This window comes from Dipodomys merriami, unplaced genomic scaffold (assembly GCF_024711535.1).
Source record: "Dipodomys merriami isolate MVZ:Mamm:240054 unplaced genomic scaffold, mDipMer1.0.p SCAF_4, whole genome shotgun sequence".
NCBI classification, from domain to species: Eukaryota; Metazoa; Chordata; class Mammalia; order Rodentia; family Heteromyidae; genus Dipodomys; species Dipodomys merriami.
The window spans coordinates 63,593,421-63,611,868 of record NW_027205603.1 but is presented as its reverse complement, the minus strand read 5'-3'; the positions used below and the strand labels follow the sequence as shown (position 1 = coordinate 63,611,868).

Sequence of the window (18,448 nt, the reverse complement as noted above, 5' to 3'; positions counted from 1 at the left end):
AATTTTTTTTTTGGCAAGGAGAGGATGTATGAATTTCTCAGAATACAGCCATGAACCAAATATTGTACTCTGGACTTCAGATATATTAATTTGTTTAATCCTCACACGAACCCAATAAAATTTCATTTTATCTACCATTTACCACAAATGAAACTGAAACTTGGGAGTGTTAAGTAACTTGTTCATGATTTCATAGCAAGTAAGTGATGGAACCAGAATGTAAATCCAGATTTGATACCAAAATCATATGAATCCCTTATGGTTAAGATTCTAGAATATCTGTGAGATTTTTAGGACTGGGTATAAATTATATCAGAATAATGTGATTTGCTCTTTTTTTATAGCACATCTAAATACTCATAATTCTTGTGAGCTATTACAAAGCCTTCATTTTCCTCTTCAAAAATAGTAGGTATTTTTGTAGCTCCCTGTGGGCACTGAATATATTCTTCATTTCTATGTGCTCTGGGTCTGGGGAATTATCCAGCACTGGACTGCTGGTCTGTGCATTTTGATTATAGAATGCTTGTTTTACTATCATCAAGCACAAGTAAACAGAAATACTAATTTTCCTAGTGCAAATGAAATCTCTTTCCTTGTCTACCTGTGGCTTACACTTGTTATCCCAGCTGCTCAGGAAGCTAGGATTCAGAGGATCGTGGTTGGAAACCAACCCAGACAGAAAAGTCCAGGAGACTTTATCTCCAAAGTAACCAGCAAAAAACTGAACTGGAGACATGCCTCAAGTAGTAGAGTGCTAGCCATGGGAGCAAATATGAGACTCTGAGTTCAAAAACCACAGTATTTCCAAAGGAGTGGGAAATGAAATAAATTAAAAATTGGACAAATTGCTTTTGTTAAGTATTTTAAAAATATTATATATGTTTAAATTTTCACAGAGACCATTTGTTTAGATGACATATGCAAATTAGGGCAATTAATGAAAAATTGTGGGTAGACTAGCATGTTTTCGAAGGCATTATATTCTATGTAATTCAGTTTCTTTGTAATGAATGGAGTCAGAAACAGGCTTTCACTTTATAATTTGAAAGGTACAAAGGGAATTAGTAGTGATTATTCTTTAATTTAATTGGTTTTTAGTTCTATAAGCACGTCAAAAAATTGGAGCAAATTTGAAGAACTAGATAATTTGAATATTAAATTTACTATTGAAATAAAATATATATTATTAATCTATGGTCAGAATTTAAATACAATGGTAGAAATTCATGTCAGTTTTATGTGGTTATTTTTTATATGTGTTTTTAAAATATTTGCCCTAAAACCATAATTGCATATGACAGTGGTTACTATTTTGAGGTTTGCAGCTTCATTTCATTCTCTGAAGGACCTATGACTTCTTGGGCTTCCTCTCATCCCCGCCCCCATCCTGAGGCCTGAAGTCAGGGTGTGGGCTTTGTGGGCTTCATTTGCTCCAGGTTAGCGCTCTACCATTTGAGCAACAGCTTTTTCTAGGTAGTGTGTTTGAGATAAGAGTCTCATGGACTTTCTGGCCCTGGCTGGCTCTGAACTGTGATCTACATATTCAGCCCCCTGAGCAGCTAGGATTATAGGAGTGAACCACTAGCACCCAGCAACTTCTTGGTTTTTCTTTTGTTTGCCTTTTCAATAAATTGCAAGTCAGAAATATCCTCTCTGTCCTAGTTCTGTGAACATGGCTCTACCTGGATATTCAACTGGACACCATGGCTTCTTTCTCAAATTGTAGAATTTTAAACATCACTTAAGAAATTACAAGCGCCCCCTCCCATTAGCTTTCAAAACAGACTTTATTTTCCTTTTAAGAAATAAAAAAAATGTATGTAACAAAGATATTCTACATATTAGAATTAGATTTTAAATTAAGTAATGGGAAATAGACATGCAAATGCATACAATTGAAAAGAAAATTAGGTAAAAAAGCATATTAGAGTTAATAGTATCTTATTACAGAGTTATCCAAAAAGAAAATGCTTAATGGAGTAGACTGCTTTCTTTTGTATAAGATTTTGTTTTTGTTTTTGTTTTTTCTGGTACTAAAATCCAGGTTCTTTTTTTTGGGGGGGGGGGTCCAGTCATGGGGCCTGAACTCTGGGCCTGGGCGCTGTCCCTCAGCTCTTCAGCTCAAGGCTAGCTCTCCACCACTTGAGCCACAGCACCACTTCCGGCTTTTTTCCTTTTGCTTATGTGGTGCTGAGGAATCGAACCCAGGGCCTCAGGCATGCAAGGCAAGCGCTCTACCACTGAGCCAACTTCCCAGCCCCTGAAATCCAGGTTCTTAAGCTCACTGAGCTTGCTATTGTTCTACCACATGGATTATGCCTCCATCCAGTGTTTTGCTGGTCAGTTGAAAATGGAGTCTCAAAGCTTTTGCTGCCCTGCTCTGAATAGCTTTGAATTGCAATCCTCTAGGTCTCTGCCTCCTGAGTAGATAGGATAATAGCCATGAACCACCCACACCCAGCTTTACGTTGATTTTTATACTTGTATTAACTCTGTAAGAATGTTTACTTGTACCTTAAAAATGTGTTAGCTCACACCTGTAATTCTAGCTATTCAGAGGCCTTTGATCTGAGGATCACAGTTTGAAGCCAACCCCAGACAGGAAAGTCTGTGAGACTCCTCTTCAACTAACCACCACAAAACCAGAAGTGGAGCTGTAGCTCAAAGTGTTAGAACACTGACTTTGAGCAAAAAAGCTCAGGTACAATGCCCAGGACCTGAGCTCAAGTCCTACTACCCAAGGGGGTGAGGGGAAAAAGATTATTTAATAGAAGGCCTTCCTGTGATATCATCTTTAGGGTATTATACTTATTCTCCTGCTTGTAGAATAAATGATAGCTTTCCAGTCATTAAGTCTTCATTCCAGGCAAGAAAAAAAAAAAAACTGAATAGGTAGTTTCTGTGTTAAGAAACATCTTAGAAACTTATTTTATGTTTCTCTGGCTATAATTATATTACATAGCCATTCTTATGCACAAGAAAGGGGATGTAGATATTATGTAGGCAACTTTTTTACTTTTTGAGTCTTCAGTGCTAGTTGTGGTTGACAAGTTAGAAGCTTCTGATTAGGTTAGTGTTAAAAGTAGGCCAGAACTGTTGAAGATAGAAGAGTAGATTTCTACAATGAAATTTCCTAGTTCTTTCTTTCTTTTTCTTTTTTTTCTTTTTTGTGAACATACTGTACAGAGGGGTTACAATTACATGGGCAAGATAATGAGTACATTTCTTATCAAGCATTGCAGCCTCCTCCTTTGTTTACTCTTCACATCCCTTTCCAGCCTTCCCCTGTCCCCCTTTCTTTCTTTTTCTTTTCTTTTTTTTGGGGGGCCTGTATTTTCTGAGATTTATTAGTTTTCCATCAGGTAATTCTATAGCTGCAGGTAATTCTATAGCTTCAAGATCTTCCCCTCAAAATTAAGACCAAAAAAACCCGCTTAGAACTGGATCACTTGGTCCTTTCTCTTCTTATCTCCTCTCAGTTCAAAATGCTTGCATCTCTTAATGGCCAGCACCCTCTTGGATCTGCAGTTAGGCTCAACACATTCAAACCTCAGCACAATCTCCTTGGTGGTTTTAGCCTTCTTTCAGAATATTGGCTTGGTCTGCCAATCGTGGCTGCTTTGCTTCCGATCATAGCACCTCTAACCTTGGGCAATACAGAGAATTTTTGCCCTTCTTGTACTGGGTCACTTTGTGAGACTGATGATTGCCACATTTCTTACAGAAAGTCTTTCTGGTTTGGGGCATGTTGACCATCTTTGTAGTAAAGCTGTCAGGAGACTGGGAGACCACACATGCGCCTCACACCATTCTGAGGAAAAGCTGTTTTTGTTTTTTTTTTAATGAAACCCAGGGATTGGCCTACCTCTCACTTTTATATTGCCACTACTTATCTCTGATTCAGTTTCTACTTCTTTGGCTTATTGTAAAAAAGAATGCCTGTCTCTCAGCCGTTTCCCTGTCTCTAGAGGGTTGCTGAGCTAATCTTTTGTTTTGATGTGAAGGCTTTTATAAAAGATTAAGGGTTTTCTCACTTTATTTTTCTTCTTCATAGTGTATGCTGCTACTCTTAATATGTATTTAGGTCATACTATAGGAGCTGCTCTGTGTTAGTTTCTGGTAGAAAGAGATTAATTTGTCTTCCATTCATTTCTATAATGAGTCACAGGTTTATTAAAAGACCTCTGACAGTTTCATTACAGCACCAGGGCATTGATAAAGAGTACCACACTAATTAAATGAAAGAATAAAAGAGAGTGTAACTAGATCTCTGTAGCAAAGCCAATGCTGGGCCAAAAGAAAAGTAGTAAGAGTAGTGTGGTGGTCTAATATTAAAAGGAGAAAGATTTGAGAAGGGAATTGGTCAGGAAATGCCTTTCTTTTAGCAGTTTGGAAGTGTCATAGTGTGTATATGTGTGTTTTGATGAAGCATTTTCATATATTGAATTCACTTTTAAAGAATGCTATCTAGGTCAGTGCCAGTGCCTCACACCTTTAATTCTAACCATTTGACAGCCAGGGAGTGGGAAGATAAAGAGTTCCAAGCCAGTCTAGACAAAAAGATAAAGTGCCAGAGTGTGGTTCAATGGGTACAGCACTTGCCTAGGAAGCACAAAGCCTTGACTCTAAATCTCAGCACCAGAAATTGAGGGGGCCGGGAATGCTCAAGAGGCTGAGGAAAGAGGGCTGTTGGAGCCCTCGTTCCAGGCCAGCGTAGGCTCCATAGCATGAATTTAAAATATTTTAAAAAGCAAGATGCTAAAAATGCAGTTTTATGAAACTTGTATTTATTTTTCAAATGTAGTTGGTAATGGTGGTCTTAGTGGGTTTCTTTTCTAATAGTTTTCCCCAAAACCTTTTTCCTGGCCTCTCTGATTCTGATATTCCTATATCAGTATTAATAATCCTTTTGCTGAATATTAAAGTTTTTGCATGTCTTTATATATGTGACCCATTTTAAGAATTTCTGATGAGAACCAGAACTTACAACAACTAAATATGTAATTGTATCATGGTACAGAATTACTCTTCTTGGTAGGTGTTTAGCTCAGCAGCAGAGCATATGGTGACCATGTACTGTGCTCCGAGTTTGATCTCTAGCACCATTTTAAAAAAAATTGAAAGAGGGTAAGAAATGAATATCAAATAATGGATTCTTTTATGGATTATTTTTCACTTTATGATTTGATTTATTCAGGTGTCAAATAGAAGATGTAAGTTTACTTACACTTGAATTTTTTCTTACTTTCATAAAATGAGTCAGAAGTGGAGAATAACTAAGATGAAATTTCTAGACTGTTTTGAAATAAGAAGTTGTCATAGGAATCAAATTTCAATTCTGAAGATACAGAAATGTATCTTATAATGATGATTCCTAGAGACAAATCAAGGTTCTTAAAGTCCATTGAAAGTATTAAAGGAATTAAAAGAATTAAAGGACCCCTGTAAAGTGTCAATAATATTGACTGATTCTTGTCCCTTTTCCTTGTCCTCTTCCCATGTTTTAGTTATTGTGAATAACAATGCAATGAGTGAACATGGATACATAACTCTTCATGACCTTGCTTCAAATATTTTTAGGCATATAATCCAAGAGTAAGACAGTATATTTTATGTCATATGTATTTCATAACAGTTTTTTTTTGGGGGGGGGGTCTGGTCGTGGGGCCTGAACTCTGGGCCTGAGCGCTGTCCTTCAGCTCTTCAGCTCAAGGCTAGCGCTATACCGCTTGAGCCATAGCGCCACTTTCGGCTTTTTCTTTTTGCTTATGTGGTGCTGAGGAATTGAACCCAGGGCCTCATGCCTGCAAGGCAAGTGCTCTACCACTGAGCCACCTTCCCAGCCCATTCATAACAGTTTTTTAACAAGACCTAATTAATATGAAATCAATAAAACCTTTGTTTTGTTACAGAAAATGATGTTCACATTTAAGGCAATGAGATTAAAAAAAAAACTTTAACTGAATAAGCACCACTGTTACTCCCCTTTCTTGTATCCTCACCAGAACAAATTCACTTATACTTCAAATCTGCCAAATAATGTATACAGAAGTGTGAGAGCCATGAAATGGGAAGAGAAAAATGGGGTGAAAGCCTGACAATTCTTCCTCTCTCACTGCATTTTTTTTCCTCTTTGAAGTTAGAGAATTTTAGAGTCTTGAGTTTACCACAGAAAGTAAGACACCAACTCTGACTAATTTTTTATTTTTGTGTGTACATTGGGGCTGGGGCTTGAATTTAGTGTCTCTTGCTCTTGTTTGCTATTTTTAGCTAATGGCAGAAGTTTTAACAGCTTTACCACTGTAACACACCTCTGTTTTCAGCTTTTGGCTGGTTAATGGGGAGAATTGTCTGCCAGGACTGGATTTGAACCATTGTCCACAGATCTCAACCTCCTGAAAAGCTAGTATTACAGGCAATTGCCACTGAATTCTCTCTGTCTCTGTCTCTGTCTCTTTGTATCTCTGCCTGAGGTTTGAAATCAGAGCCTAGCTACTGTCCCTCAGCTTTGTGTGTGTGTGTGTGTGTGTGTGTGTGTGTGTGTGTGTGTGTGTGTGTGCGCGCCTGGGCATCCCCTCTGAGTTTTTTCGCTCAAGGCTAGTGCAGTACCACTTTGAGCTACAACACCACTTCCAGTTTTCTGGTAGTTATTTGGAGAGAAGAGTTGCATGGACTTTCTTGTCCATGCTGGCTTCCAACAGTGATTCTTAGATCTTAGCCTTCTGGGTAGCTAGGATTACAGGCATGAGCTACCAGCACCTGGCTGACCCTCAACTTTTTTTTAAATCATGCCCAGCTCTATACCACTTGAGCCACAGCTCCACTTCCAGCTTTTGTTATTGTTGTTTTTTGTGGTTAATTGGAGATAAGAAGATCACAGACATTTCTACTTGGGCTGGTTTTGAACTGTGGTCCTCAGATCTCAGTCTACTAAGTAGCTAGGATTGCAGGCACGATCTAGTTCCAGACATCCTTCTCTATTCTTTTTTTGTTTTGTTTTGTTTTTTTGTTTTTTGTTTTTGGGTCCGGTCATGGGGCCTGAACTCTGGGCCTGGGCGCTGTCCCTCAGCTCTTCAGCTTAAGGCTAGCGCTCTACCACTTGAGCCACAGCACCACTTCTGGCTTTTTTCTTTTTGCTTATGTGGTGCTGAGGAATTGAACCCAGGGCCTCTGGCATGCAAGGCATGCGCTCTACCACTGAGCCACCTTCCCAGCCCCCTTCTCTATTCTTAAAGCCTGAAAATAAAGAATTTTAATATTGCATTTTCTTGGGAAAAATGATTTTAAATTTAATATTCACCAACAGCGCTACTTTGGTTATCATAGTAGTAGAACTATACTAGTAGGTAGAACTACTTCTATCAAAAATGTCCTCTAGATTGGCCAGGTAACTATTGAGAATATATCTTAATTTTAGAGGAACATTATAAAAGTAAAATGTCCTTGTAGGCAATTAAACAAGATGGTGATGAGTTTGAAAAATGTATCATATGAAAGGAACTGGAGCTGTTTCATCTGAAAGAGAGACAGCCAAGACAGGACCTATTATCTCTGTCTTCAGACATTTGAGAGACAAGTATATATAAGAGGAACTTACCTGGAAGATGTTTGTAAAATATGGGACGGATTTCATTTTCCTGTACTCCTCTGAGAAAGTCTTAAGAAGAAGACAACATGCTTTCTTTCTGGAAAATTATGGAAAAGGCCTTCCTAGTGGTTTCTGGAACATTTCTCTGGAACCCTTGGGCTTTAAGGAATGTTTAAAGCTACTGATCAAGATATTGCTAACAAGATTAAAAGTCTAGTTATTCCAAATGTTTATTTTTTACTTTAATTATCCAGTTTATAAAAACAAGGTGCTATACAAAGATTCTAAGCAGAAAACAAACATAATTGGACTTATATTTAAGAAGGGTCATTGTGATGAAAATATTAAATCAAAACGGAGTTACTAGAAATGAGATTTGTTTGAGACTGCTACAGTGAGATAGTCAAGAAATTATTAGAAAGTAAAGACAGCAGCAAACAAAAAGAGAAAATGGTTAGATTTAAACAACTCTATTGAAAAGTAGCATTAAATATACCTTATGGTCATTTTAATACAATGCAAAGACAAAAGTCAGAATTATTCCTCAAATTTATTACTTTGGAGATTGAATAACTAGTGTTGACCATGGCAGAGACAGAATGTATGGTAGGACCTGCAGGTTTAAAGAAAAAGATCTATCTAGTTTCAGAACTGGTATGTTATATGACCATATAAGATGATGCTAAGTGAAATGAACCCCAAGATACTAACACAGGAGGGTTTTCTTTGTTGTTGTTGTTTCTAATGTAGTGTGTGATTTTTTTTTGTTTCTTTTGTATGTTCTTCCCCCTATGATATATCCCCTGTTGTCACTGTACTTGATTTTGGTACCCTGCATCTTATAAATACTTTTGTTTAATTCAGGGAGGGGAAAAGAATAACAAAACTGAAACAAAGACATAGGATGACCCATTGCAACAATGATACCCACAAGACATTGCAACAAGGATACCCACAAGACAGTATATTGGAAATTAACTTTACAACCTCAGGCCGGGCAGGGAGTTTGGGGGGGGAGGGAGGGAGAAGAAGTGAAAGAGGTGAGAGAAGGAAAGGATAGTGGGAGAACAACAAGGGAAGGGGTAATGATGCTGGACAAGAACGGTACTCATTGCTTTGCTCATGTAACTGTATCCCCTCTGTACAGCATTTTTGCCATAAAGTAAATTTTTTTTTTTAACAAGAACTGGTATGTTAATTTACCAATTAACTCAGATCCACCATAGTACAATAGCAAGTAGTTGCAAAGGTAGATGTAGAACAGTAAGCACATTCTGTGCTGGTGGAATAGCTTTGGAAGATATTAAATATAAATATAACAAAACCACGAAAGTCCGGAGGTTGAGGGAGTCAGCTAGAAAGACTAGGGAAGTCAAATAGCTATTAAAACAAAACAAAACAAACACAAAACTTGGGTGTCAGTGACTCAGACCTGTAATTCTAGTTACTCAGGAAACTGAGATCTGAGGATTGTAGTTCAAAGCCAGCCCAGGAAAGAAAGGCCATGAGACTCTTATCTCCAATTAACTACTTGGAAAAAAGCCAGAAATGGTGGTGTGACTCAAAGTTCTGGAGTATTGACCTTGAGCAAAAGAAGCTCTGGGAAAGCACCCAGGCCCAGAGTTCAAGCCCCAGAACCAACAATAACAACAAAAAGGAAAACCCTGGGTAAGATCTTATAAGTTCCTCCAGCTAAAAGAAGTATATAATTACAATGACAGTGCAGACTTGAATGTAAAAAAGAGCACCAGAAACACTTGATTAAAAAAATTATTTGGCAGATTTCAAATGCAGTTGATAGGATTTTTATGATGATAAAGTATCTGCTAAAATTCTGAAATATGTCTATAATCTAAGAATATTTTTTACCAGTGTTGGGATTAAACTCAGGGCCTAGTGCTTGCTACTAAGATTATCTTGCTACTTGCCTGTTATTATTTCAACATTTACTTGGTTTGGCTAGTTTTTTCTTCATATTTTATTTTACTTTGTTGTTTATGAATTGACTGTGTTGGCTCTGAGTCTTAACTAGTACAGACTTATTGTGCAGCTCAACAACAACAACAAAATACTTAAGTAAAAATCGTATTTCTTTAAATGTAAGATCTTATACCCACCTTATGTTCATCTTTACTTAAGGAAATGCAACTTCACCACAAGTACAAAGACCATCTTTCATGGACTACTTTGATAAGCAAGACTTCAAAAATAAAAGTCATGAAAACTGTAATCAGAACATGCATGAACCCTTTCCTATGTCCAAAAATGTTTTTCCTGATAACTGGAAAGTTCCTCAAGATGGAGACTTTGACTTTGTAAGTACATTTGAATTTTTCCATTTACATTTTTTCTTCTTTTTTTTTGTCAGATTGAAATACCTAGTTTTAAAATATGAACTATATGTAAAGCTATGGGATATATATTAATATTCAAACTAATATAAGGAAATGATGAAATTTAGTTTGTAGTTGAATGCTTTAGGATTACAGATACTTCAAATATTAAGTACTTTTCTCCTAACTATTGTGATTACTTGAGTTTTCTAGTAATGAAATAAAATATTAAAACTATTCTCAGTGAGTTTATTATTAGTTGCTAACAAATATTAGTAATATAATTTATAGGTTAGACTAAAAACATTAACTGTAGTGGTTATTTACTTTTTTAATATTGAAGAATTAGAAAAACAAATCCATATTTCTTTGGTTCTAGTAAGATTTCATTTTAAGCCATCTCCTTTACAATATATAAATTATTTAGAATACTGACATTCAAGCTTTAAATCATTCATTAACATGAATAATGCAGAGTATTTAGCATCAGAGAACTCAATCTTAGTGTAAGTCTTTATAGACTCTGGGAAATTATTTTAAATGAATGAGCTATAAATAATGAATAAATTATCATAGTTAAGAAATGACAAAAAGAATGATTTAACTCTAGTTAGTCTTTGCTTCTAAACCCCTCCCCTAACAAAGGAAAGGAGACATAGATAGGAGAATACCTATCTATTATTATGAACCTCTAAAATTGGTGCAGTTACAGTGCTCAGGGTTGTTTTTGTCTTAAAACTGTATTCTGTAGTGGTATTGGATCTCCTTTTGTATCCGAAAAAGGAGAGACAGAGTGAAAATACCTATCTATAATTGTGAACCTCTAAAGTCTGTGCAGCTACAGGGCTCTGGGTTAGTTCTTGTCTTAAAATTGTGTTCTGGTATGGTATTGAATCTGCTTTCATTTCCAAATGGGCAGAAAAGGCCATAGACACACAAGAAAAATGGCAACTCAAGGAACCTCAACTCCCACCCAAAATAAACAGGCAACAGATCAGTGAAAAACCTAGAGGATAGTTCACAAAATTCTGTACAAACACTACTGGTAAACATGCTGAATGGAAAGATTGAAAGCCTGCATATGGCTACATGTGCATGTGATGAAGCTAATCAGTGATTAATAAAAGAATTCATGGAATCCACAAACAGAAAGTTGAATGAATACCAAAACCAAACATAATGGCTTATAAGAATTATTCTGTTTGTTCACCATTGCATGGTGAACTTTGGCCAGGTTCAGCTAAGTTTGACAGTTACCTCACTATGTAAAAACAGTTATTAGAAATGGATCAAGTATCTAAATGTGAGAACTAGAACTATAAAAGTTTTAAATGAAACATAGGGGATAGCTTTATGGCATGAGCTTGTCAGTCTTCTTTTTATTTTTTTGGATATGACACCCAAAGCACAGAAAACACAAGAAAAAAATAGATAAGACTACATTAAAATATAAGACTTGTGTATGTGAAAGGATACTGTCAACAGAGTGGAAGGCAACCATTAGGTGTGAGAAAATACTTGCAAATAATGGATATGATAAGAAGTTAGTATATAGCCTATATAATGAATAACCCAACAGGAACAGAAAACAAATCTGTTTCATAAATGACTTCAATAGAGATTTCTCCAAAGAAGATAAGTAAATGGCTAATAAAAGCAAAGAAGGGACCTCAGTATAACTAATCATAAAAAGAAAGCAAATCAAAGGAACAATGATATAGTCCTTAACATCTTTTTCCTAGCTGTTATCAACATAAGGAAAATAACAAGTGTTGATGAGAATATGGAGGAACTGGAACCTTTTCTTGTGCACTGTACTAGGAATATAAAAATCTTATAAGATAACCACACTAGGTTTCTGGGTATATACCAAAGGAATGAAAGCAAGGACTTGAACAGATATTTAAATACCCATGTTTATTATTCACAATAGCCAGAAAGTGGCAGCAAGCCAGATGCCCATTAAAAAATAAGTGAGTAAACAAAATGTGATATATAAATACAATTAATTACTATGCAGCCACAGAAAGGAAAGGAATTCTTCAGTGTGCTATGGCATGAACAAACCCATTGTGCTAGATAAAATGAACTAGTCACAAAAGAGAAATTAACTATATGAGAAAGCGAGAGTAGTCAAAAATCATAGAGACAGATAGAAAATGGTTCTCAGGGGATGGAAGAATGGGAAATAGAGAATTAGAGTTTGATGGCTATAGAGAGTTCTAGAGAAGATTAGTGATGATTATGTAACTTGTGAATATAATGCCACTGGATGGTATACTTGAAAATGGTTGATTTGATGATTTTGTATTTTTACAGCAAAAAATTATAGAAAGATAGATCTATCTAAAAATTTATATATATGTATATATGTATCTATCTCTATATATATAGTGAGCCATCTTTTAGAAATTAAAATACTGAATTGGAAAAGTCAGAGGTTATTAGTGGTCTTGATAAAGGCCAGTTTGGCACCTTACTTTCAAAATTTTCACATACAACTTTTGCTATGTAGTCTTCTATCTCAGATTTATTCTAATTTTGTGTATTTATAGCTATTTCTTTTGTTTGCTTGTTTGTTTTTTTTTGTTGTTGTTGAGTGGTGTGGTTTATTCATTTGATTTTTGTTGTTATTGTTTTATTTTGTAGTACTAGGCTTTGTACTCAGGGTCTCACACTTCCTGGGCTGGTAATCTGCCATTAGATCTACACTTGCAGTCATTTTGTGATACATATATATATATATATATATATGTATATATATATACACACACACACATATACATACATACATACATACATACATACATACATACATACATACATACATACATACATACATACATAGTAGTTTTATGCCTTTACTTGGGGGCTGGCTTCCAACCATGATCCTCCCACCTATTCCTCCTATATAATTGGGGATATGGACATAAATTGCACCAGTCCTGGCTTGTTTGATAAAGTATAGTCTTGGTAACTTTTTGTAAGGCCATTATAGGCCCTGAGTTTCAGTCCTTGTAATCTTTACCTCCCAAGTAGTTGGGATTACAGATGTGAAACACCATGTTTGTTTTTTGAAGTAGGGTCTTACTACATAGTCCAAGCTTTCCTCAAACTGATAATCCTTCTGCTTCAGCCCGCCCCAGTGCTGAGATTACAGATATGAGACATACCCAGTGAGTGACTAGCTCTTACATGCAAATTTTTGTAACAGTTTCAGCTTATTTTAGATATTGGAGACCTTTTATCTGAGAATTCCAAAATTTATTAGAAAGTATTAATGTACCATGTGATTTTTTTGTTTGTTTGTGTGTTCCTCCCCCATAGTATAACCTCTGTCCCCTATTTTCACTGTATTTGATGTTAGTGCCCTGCATCTTGTATATACACTTCTCTAGTTCGGGGAGGGGAAGGGAAAAAAAAAAACCCAAACTGCTTTAATAGGGATACAGGTTGACCCATTGCAACAATGAGATGTACAAGACACTGTGTTGAAAATGAACTTTACAACTTTGACGGGGTGGGGTGGGGTAGTTGTGGAGGTGGGAGGGAAGGGATGGTAGGGGAAAAGGAAAGGCGGAGGCAACAATGCTCCATAGGAAATCAACTCATTACCTTGTTCATGTAACTGTAACCCCTCTGTACAGTATTTTTACAATAAAAATGTACAAAAAAGAAAGGAAATATTAAGCTAATTTAACAAATGTTCTACTTTGTGTTTTAGTTGTGCTGGGCACTACTGATAAAAGTAAATTTTATACATATTGATTTAGTAAGAATAAAATATAAATTAATGACATTTTAAATTGTAATACAGACCAGTATCAGATATTTCCATGCTATTTGAGACCAGAGGGGAACTTAGTAAAAGAAGAGTAAGGGTTGGGAAGGTGGCTTAGTGGTAGAGTGCTTGCCTTGCATGCCTGAGGCCCTGGGTTCGATTCCTCAGCACCACATAAGCAAAAAGAAAAAAGCCAGAAGTGGCACTGTGGCTCAAGTGGTAGAGTGCTAGCCTTGAGCTGAAGAGCTGAGGGACAGCACCCAGGCCCAGAGTTCAGGCCTCACAACCGGACCCCCCAAAAAAAAAAAAACAAGAAGAGTAATTTATGTAATTTTAATGTATATGAAGGAACTGTATCTAATCACTGAAAGTTATGATGAAGACAGGCACACAAAGAATGACTTTTACAATAAAGGGTGTAGCCCAGTGGTAGTAAATGCTTAGTCTGCATGAGGGAAGAAGAAACAGCAGGAAAAAGCATAAGGTACATTAAGTGGCAATTCTTTGGTGGTTAATTTGGAGCAATATAGATGATAAAATGGAAAGATTGGTCTAGGTTAGATGTTAAAAGCATTGGTCTAGGTTAGATGTTAAAAGCATTAGAAGATTACAACTTCTGGATATTTGTTAATGTATATAGTAAAAAGACAATGAAGGATTTTAAATTAGAGAATGAAATGATAAAAGTATCTTAATACAATTCTTAAGAATAGAGTGTAAAATTGATACTTAGGAAGACTCTAGATAGGCACAGGCTTCACATAAAATAGGAAAGAAATGAAATAACACAGATACATGTAGAATACAGAAGATTATTCAGTAGCAGTTAACTTACTAATGAGTAATATATTTATAAAAGTAAAAAAAAAACTAAAAGGTAAAAGGCAAAAGTTAGGGAGGAGAATTCCTTACAGTCATTAGGAAAAAAAGTCAGGGAGAGACATTCCCTTACAGTCAGAAAGATACTTTAAAGTATCATATACCTGGGTCTGATATTTGCAGAAGAATTTCCCCTCCCTCTCTCCTTCCTTCCTTCCTTTCCTCCCCTTCTCCCTCCCTTCTTTCCTTCCTTCCTTCCTTTTTTATTTTTATTTTTATTTTGTCAGTTGTGGGGCTTGAACTCTGGGCCTGGGCACTGTCTCTCAGCTCTTAAGCTCAAGGCTCTTGCTCTACCACTTCCCATTTTCTGGTGGCTTATTGGAGATAAAAGTCTCATGGACTTTCCTGCCCAGGTTGGCTTTGAACCACGAGATCCTCAAATCAGCCTCCTGAGTAGCTAAGATTATAGCTTATGAGCCACCTGCGCCCACCCACCCCCATTTTTTTTTTTTTTTTTACAAAGGTTAGATGGCCTTGAAAACTAATAGGGAATGAGAGAGTAAACAGTCTTCCTTCCCCAATTTATTACGTATCACCTGGAACTGGTCCATGTACTTATAACCTTGAGACCATGAGACCATGTTTGTAATATCTACTAAGTGGAATATAAATGGAAATAGGTAAGAGCTGGATAAAAGAAGAGTTGACAGGAAGTTAGTAAAGAATTGGTAGAAAAGAGTAGAGGGATAAAGAGAAATTAGAAAGGAGGCATAAGTTAGATAATACAGTGGCTTAGTGAAATACTTTGATCAAGGTTTAGTAAGGAAGTGGACAAAAAAGTAGAGATAAATTTCTAGTTAGGATATCATAGCTGTTGATTATAAGGGAAATCTAGTCTTACTCTCTCATCTATTAGATATAAAATGTTAAAATGTGTGACTCTTTGCCATGTAAAGTGTGCTTCTAGAGAGGATTGGATTTTGTGTGATTCCTTTGTCTACTTAATACAAGTTGCTTGAAATGAGCCAAAGTAGTTTTGTCCATATTTTTGAACCCTCAGAATGCTCATTCTTCTACATAGGCTTCAAAAAAAAGAGAGAGAGAGAAACCACTTCTCCATAGTTTGAGGTACTCAGAGCAGATTTCTAAAGGACAAACATTCTTCAGAGAAGCACCTGCTATCCTGATGTGCAAAGGAGGAAACCTTTATCTTGAAGCTTGTATGTAATATAAGTTGTGTAGTCTTTTACATTTTTAGTATTTGGGTTTTGGATTTTCTATGAGTTGTTTCATGTTATATTTGTTTCTGGGTGAAATGAAATGATAATATAATTTATGATGTCACCAATTTGGAGTAAATGAAAAGTGATCAAATATATTTGGGCTAGTTGACCTATTTTAACTCTACTGGCATGCGTGTAGAGATTTCTAAAATAAATATAAAAGGCAAATCTGTTTATTATAGCACCAGTCTAATGTTTCAGTTTTTTGTTAGAATATTTCCAAACAGCCTGAGCATCCAGATTGTTTAGTGTTAAATAGAATGTATGTAGATCTTATTTTGCAGAAATTACAGTATCATATTTAAATAGATATATTTGTGGTAATGTAAAGATTTTGGAATTAGAACAAAAACTTTTAAAAGCCATCTGTTAACCTACTATATTCGTTCCAACTTTTAAAAAAGAAAGAAAGAAATTGGATTGACATAAAGTACTAATGTAAGAGGAATTAGGTAAATTAATTATTTTTGTTTTTGACCCAAACTGAATTGTAAGATAACATTACTTGATTATTCTGACTCTTAAATATATTCAGTTTGTGTTTCTTTTTTTTAAATTAAGAGGTATAAGAACTGCCGAGGGAAACAATAGGGGCTGGAGATTAGTTGGAAAAAAAATCACAATTATTGGGGAAGCAAATCCTCTCCTCCAAGTATAAACTTGCCTGGGGCTTTCCTAGGCTTTCTGCAGGCCACCTCTGATTCTTAGGTTGGCAAATCAGTTTGGTTATAGTGAAACAAAACAAAAGGGATTTCTGTAAAATACAGAGAACAGTAAAGCTGCCATGGACAAGCTCCCTTGTTCTGGAGAAATGTTTACTTCTTAGGTCTTTTCACCCTTTTACATTGCCTGAAGTTTTGAAGAGGTACTTATGAAACTGGAGTCTGTGGTAGACAACTGCCCAGGAAAACATAGCAACAACACTAGCCCTCTTTCATTTTATTTTTTACAGTTTTGGGGATTCAACCCAGGAGGACAGTCCTTTGTTTTCAGCAACATAGTCTCTATTGAAAGCCTTAAAAACAAAGCCTGAGCCTCTAGAAGTATACTGTCATCTGCTTTATCTGTTTAAGCAGAGACTCTGTCTTTGCTTTTGAAGAGATGCTAACTAAAAGCTTCCACAGCAGAGTATTCTTTATTCAAAGAACTGCTTGTTCTCTTCAGTTCTTATTAGTTCTCTGCACTGAGGAAGCCACTTAAGTTGAGTGAAGTATTTAATAAGCACATTGTCATCGATTAGCTTTGCATTAATTAAATAATTATTGTCAAGTATTTCCAGATGTTTGCAAGAGTATTAACAAACTGAAAAGATAACTGTAGATGTTTCAGGTTTATTTCTTCTAGGGTAAAGAAGAAATAAACACATAAAATCTCAAATGTTCCAATATATAGCCCTGGATAAGAGTTTATGATTACAGGTGTACATGTGGCATGAACTTGAGTGTATGTGGCACATTGTGCTTTCACTATTCACTCATTCCTTGTAGAGCCAACAGGAAATTAAAATTAATGAGAAGTCTGCACTTGCAGAATTCTTGAGTATTTCAGTCCTTTGCCAGCTCACGAAATTGTGCTGGCAGTCATATCCAACAGATGGTGTGGTGTGTTCACAGTGTGTCATGTGATTGTCTAGGTCCATGTAGAATTTTTGCAAGACCTTTTCAGTCTACTGAGACATTTAAGAGATTCATAGCCTTTGTTTAGAAAGAAAAGTGACCTCTTTCAAAGATAAATGTTTATGTGCAAGTAGAAAATAATATTAGTAGTCACCAGACAACTACTATATTTGATTGATTCTGTGGTAATTTTATGGTTCTTTAGTAAAGATAAAAGTTTTTGAGTTGGAACTGTTTCACTGGGTTCTTTCTTCAGTATAATTTAGTCCATTTAACCACCTGATGAAGAACACACATTTTGTTTTCTTGTTTCTAAATACACTAGGCTTCTAAAGTTTCTGGAATTTTTATCTAGTGCTTGCATCTAGGCAAAGTCTCCTGAAACATTAAGCTAATTCTGCATATTTAAATTCATACCTTAAGTTAAAACTAATTATATCATTGTTTCCTTTAAAATTGAAGTTACTAGGGCTATACTTATTGGATCAATTAAGATAGAAGGTACAGGTGCAGTATATAGTTTCTTGTCACCATGTTGGAATTTATTAAGTTGTTTAAAACATTTGGTAAAAAAAAAAGAAAAAGTGTCTTACCAAAAACAGTTCTACAAAGCAGACTTTCTTCATAATAGTTCTTTCTTTTTAAAATGTAATTTATTTAGAAGATTGTGTTGAAAATTGGCTTCTTTACATTTAAAAACAAATACATTCTGCTCCAAGCATATGTCTTGGCTAATGCTGATGTCTGGAAAAGTTATTTTGACTGTGAGGCCTTTCTGTTCATAATCTCATTTTTGGATGTTTAGTCAATAAGCATTGGTGACTGTTGGGGTAATTACATTGAAAGGGATGTTAACCAATCATGGAATTTAGGAACAAAGAATGGATAATCTATCATCTTCTAAGACTGATGGCCCATAACATTAAACCTCCTGAAATAAATAAGGCATTAAATCTGAAATAGGTCATTAGAATTGATTGAGGTAACTAGTAACAAATATATCAAGTTGTATGTTAATGATGGAA

General features: G+C 35.7%; 1 protein-coding gene and 1 pseudogene across 3 annotated transcripts in view; one reads left to right on the top strand and one right to left on the bottom strand.

Moving 5' to 3' along the window:
* Positions 1–18,448, top strand: part of Stk3 (serine/threonine kinase 3) — a 223,748-nt gene that overhangs the window by 149,360 nt on the left and 55,940 nt on the right. For 2 of the 3 annotated variants that reach the window (XM_069991124.1, XM_069991126.1), the window contains one exon: positions 9,731–9,906. In XM_069991124.1, coding sequence (XP_069847225.1) covers positions 9,731–9,906 — 176 coding nt within the window. Of the gene's footprint in view, positions 1–9,730; positions 9,907–15,605; positions 15,783–18,448 lie in introns of those variants that run through there. The other variant, XM_069991125.1, reaches the window with a different exon arrangement.
* On the bottom strand, positions 3,375–3,759 carry LOC138806300 (large ribosomal subunit protein eL42-like; annotated as a pseudogene).